This window comes from Echinops telfairi, unplaced genomic scaffold (genome assembly GCF_000313985.2).
Source record: "Echinops telfairi isolate 266 unplaced genomic scaffold, ASM31398v2 ScPeMD7_1498;HRSCAF=2002, whole genome shotgun sequence".
Taxonomy (NCBI): Eukaryota; Metazoa; Chordata; class Mammalia; order Afrosoricida; family Tenrecidae; genus Echinops; species Echinops telfairi.
This window is the reverse complement of record NW_022105396.1, coordinates 1-4,498: the sequence shown is the minus strand read 5'-3', so window position 1 is coordinate 4,498 and position 4,498 is coordinate 1. Positions and strand designations below refer to the sequence as shown.

General features: G+C 57.9%; 1 protein-coding gene across 1 annotated transcript; it reads right to left on the bottom strand.

Annotated features, from left to right (window-relative positions):
- Positions 1-351: 351 nt before the first annotated feature.
- Positions 352-1,257, bottom strand: LOC101639199 (alpha-1-acid glycoprotein 1-like). The gene is made up of 3 exons (XM_004717961.2): positions 1,100-1,257; positions 678-820; positions 352-460 (listed from the first exon to the last, which is right to left on the bottom strand). Exons 1-3 carry the CDS (start codon positions 1,211-1,213, stop codon positions 367-369), a joined length of 351 nt encoding a protein of 116 aa, XP_004718018.2. The 5' UTR covers positions 1,214-1,257; the 3' UTR covers positions 352-366.
- Between the last annotated feature and the right edge of the window lie 3,241 nt (positions 1,258-4,498).

Here is a 4,498-nt window from a genome sequence, read left to right as displayed (position 1 = left end):
GCGGGCCTGGAGCCAGCCTTGAGTTGAGTGCTAGTTCTAATGACAAGCTGTGTGGCCTCAGAGAAATGACTTGTCTGTGCCCCACCCCCACCCCAGTATCCTCCTCTGTGACCTGGGCATGATTGTCTTCCCGGCTTTGAGTTGTCCGTATCACCGAGTTGATTTTCAAGAAGCACTTCTGCAGCGCCCGGCACACGGCACACAGGAAGAAGCCACCGAGCCGGCAGGTCTTACTATAATGGATGCCGTGTGCGGGCAGAGCACCAGGACATGGTGCTACAAGGTGAGGATTATCCCTGGGCCTCCAGGGCCCTCAGTCCCAGTCCTCCTGATGGAGGCTGTGCCAGCCCACCTGATTTGGGAGCCTCAGTCTGAGAGTGAACCCTTACCTAGTCTGGAGAGGGTCCTGTTCTCTCGCTGAACCCACAGGCTGGTGGAGTTATAGATGCACTGACCCCGACTACAGTCAAGACACCGGGAGAGGGAGATGGTCAAGAGGGAGACAGCATCCCCCATCCCAGTCCCCAAGGGGCCAGAGCTGGCCCTCCCACCCAAGGATGGGCAGGCAGAGGGCGGGGCCCCAGGGGAATTGCTGTGAGTGGAAGCTGGAGTTAGTGCCTGTGGGGATGGCTGGCATGCGTTGCGGGGGGTGGTGGGGGGGGTGGGGTCTGTCTCACATGGTTTGGTACTGTCTGAGAAGGATCTCGTCTGTCGTCACGTTGGGGCTCAGGAAAAAGAAGGATGCCTGGATTGTTTTAATTGCCTCCTTGTACATGGGGTTGCGGAAGGCAGAGGCGAGGAAGAACCATTTGCCAGAGAGCTGGGGGGGAAAGCCAAGAGTTGGTTAAGGGGGGCAGGGGCTGCTTGGGCCCAAATCCTCAATGATCAGCTGGGTGGGGGTGAGGGCAGACACCATGAATCTCTCACTCCCATTTCGCAGATCCGCCCAGTGCCAGCACATAAGTGCCCTGCCAAGGTACCTTGAAGGCTGCCCAACTTCTCAGAGTTTCACCCCCGCACCCAGGAAGAAAGGGCGGCATGCCGGAGCAGGGTGTTCAGGGCCCTGGCATGGTGAGGGGCTAGGCGGTCTTGTGCTCACCTGCTCCAGGGTGGCGTTGGTGATAGGGGCTGGCTTCAGGATGGCGCATTCTGGGTCCTGGGTGGCCAGCAGAGGGAGGAGGCTCAGGACAGTGAGGGCCCAAGGCAGCGCCATGCCTGGAGATGGGGACCTGGAGTCAGCCAGACTGGTGGCCTGAGGGCTCACTGACCTTTATTGCAAGCAGTGGGCGGGTCACCCGAGACCCAGCCAGGGCAGTGCCAGGAATGTGAGGCAATCCCATGAACACTTGGGAAATGCTTTGTACGAAACAGCGCTTCATTTCCCTGAGGCCAGCTGCAGGGAACCTCTTCAAGGCCGGGTCTAAAGCGGAGCCCTGAGGTTGAAGGGGTTACACGTGTCTGATTCGAGGCCAGGGTGGATGAGGGGTGGGGTCCGTCCTTGGACTTCAATGGAGGAATCACCCACGGGGCAGCCTGATGTTCCCATCAATTCCTGAGCCCAGACTTGTGCAGGAACGTGGGCAAATGCTGATGGGACCTTGGAGCATTCCCAGCTGGCTGCGGGTGGGGACATACACTCAGTCCAGCGGACATGGCTGGAAGAGGAAATGTGTGGGGATACTTTTCCCACAGTAGGCGGCATCTAAGTTGAATGTCAGTTGCCAGCAAATGTGTTACTTCCAATGTCTACTACAAGAAATGCTGTCTGTGCTGTCCCGTCCCCTGCCCGCGAGCAAGGAGCTTGCCTCTCTTTACCAGCATAGCCCTACCCCTTGGACAGTGGTAGCACACAGTAGGTGCTTTACATGGTAGCCAGGGAGTGACTCCACTGGACTGACTTGGAATCCTTTCTACCTGATAGGGCCAAATCGTTATCCATGTGATTTAAGCACTTAGTATGATAGTATGCTGACCGTCTTATATGTTCACTGGATCAATCTATCTTCCATAGTTGTTCCTGTGCTAGTGGGTCAGTAGCTGTCAGGTTCACTCTCTAGCTCACAGTCACCCAAGGGGACCGAGTAGAAGGAGGCTCCTTAAGGCTCCCACGCCGGATCTTCTCTTTTGAAAGCCTATCACCGGGCCTTCCTTCCCAGGTACTTCCAGAGAGCCGGGCGCATCCACCATGGGACCCACTGGGGATTCCTGCCACAAATGGAAGGGACCCACAGCCTTCCTTTGGCTTGGTCAAGTTCAAGTTCTCTTTCTCCCGGGCTCGCAGTCTTTTATTGGACCCAGGGCCACACGTTCATATGCCCACCTGTCGCTTTAAACACACACACTCGGGGACATTCGGCAAGGGCCTCCATGGGTGACAAGGAGCATAGTGGAAGGGCGTGGTTGCTGGGTAGGGCAGAAGACTGGGGCCGGGGAAGCCCCCTGGGGGCTGGAGGTACAGGGACTGCTTTACACATGTACAGAGGAATTCAGCCAGTACAGCTGGCCCGCCACCCCTTGTCGTGTTGTGCTTAGTGGGCAAAGCTACCCTCCCACTTGGGCCCCTGCCACCGACCGTGTGGGTAAGGCAGGGCGTGAGCAACAGCAGTGGCAGTCTCCACCAGCAGGGCCCGAGCAAGCCAAGCCTGCTGGGACCAGCCACAAGCCAAGCCGTGGGGACCTCTGGCCTCTGTGCCTGAAGACAGGCCCCTTCCTGGGCAAGAACCGGGTGGAGGAGCCTGAGGCCAAACCGCCCTGGCGCCATGCTGGCCTGGTAGTTACACATGAGGCTGCTAACCACAAGGTAAGTAGTTTGAGACTACCAGTGCCTCTCCTTGGGAGAAAGAAGGGCTTTTTATTCCTGTAAAGCAACCGTTCTCAACCTGTGGGCTGAGACCCCTTTGGGGGTCGAACGACCCTTTCACAGGGGTCGCCCGATTCATAACAGTAGCAAAATGACCGTGATGATGTAGCAACGAAAATAATTTTATGTTTGGGAGGGGGGTGTCACCACAACATGAGGAACTGTATTAGAGGGTTGCGGGCATTAGGAAGGTTGAGGACGCTTTACGGCGGTTAAGTTACAATCTTGGAAACCCCAGGGGCAGTTCAGCCTGCCCTATAGGGTCACTGTGAGTCGGCATCGAGTTGATTTTCATGGCTGTGAGTTGGAGGCATTTCATGACTGAAGACTAGCCCTGCCTGTGGTTGGCAAACAGGGCCAGGCGTATCATTCCCATTGGGCAGAGGGAGGGAAGGGCCTATTCAAGGCCACAGGCTAGAGTCAGACCCCAGCTACCAGCCTCTCCCCTTCTCTTCTGCCCTCCCTCCCTTCCCCAGCCCTGGGCAGTGACCTGGTGCAGGTGCCTGCCCAGGGCTGGACCTGGATCCCCTGTGTGCAGAGCAAACACAGGCTGGGCTGGCCTTAGTCGTGCAACAGGGTTGGCAAGGTCAAGTTGTGCCGCTTGGGGGCTGGTTTCTGCTGGCAGCAACCACTACCTGTCTCTGCGGGGAATGAGCTGACTGGGCTCCAGGAGCCTGTGTGACTGGCTGGGCCACAGAGCATCCGACTCACCACCCAGCAAATGAGCTGCTCCCTGTCGGCCGACCTGCGCAAGGCCCGCAGCCTGCGGGGCTCCTGCCTCTTCTGAGGGCACTCCAGGGGCAGCCACGACTGGGTGGGGCGGGCAACTCCATGATGCTGCAGCTGCCCCAGGCTCCCTGGACCCAGCCCTGAGGGCCTCCCTCCAGCAGAGGCCGTGCCCGTGGGATTTTCACCCAGGGCTGTCCACTTGGCCATCAGGAGAAGCAGCTTTGTTGGGTGACCAGCCTCTTCCAGGAGGCGCCAGCACCTGGGCTACCTTCTGATAAGATGGTGTCTCTCGCGCTAGCCCTGCCCTTGCCTGCCCCTGGCTGATAATATATCTTTTATAAGCAAATAGACGTTTATTTTTTAAACGCACGAGTGGCCCCTCTTGGGTGTGTGTGTGCAGGCCGGATCAGATGGAAAGGGACCCGGATCCCCTGCACAAACCTGTCCATCTGACAAGTGTGACTCCCAGTCGGCGTCATGGATGGGGACCTCTGCTCCTGGGAACCAGTGGCCAGTGGTGCATTTGGGGGACCCCTGAGTCTGTCAGGATGTGGGGGCCTTTCCCACAGGCCCGCTGGGTTAGAGACATCCCATGGCAGGCTCGGGCAGTGCATGTGCCCTGAAGAGACGCTGTCCCCTCAGGACTGCCCGAGGCCCTCGCCTGGCTCTGGGCTCCTGAGGCATTGGCTAGTGGCCAGCGAGCAGCAGGCCCCAGTTTGGGGCCCAGGAGGCGGCCATCTCCTGCTCCCTGCTCCTGCAGCAGTACTTACCTCAACACGTCTGCGATGTGTGCCCATTGGTGATGTTTGTATAGTTGAGGCATTTAAAGATCTATTTTCATTATGAAACCAGTGAAGAATAAATATTGATCTTAGAAAAGAAGACTGCAGAGCCTCCAGGGCCTGTGCG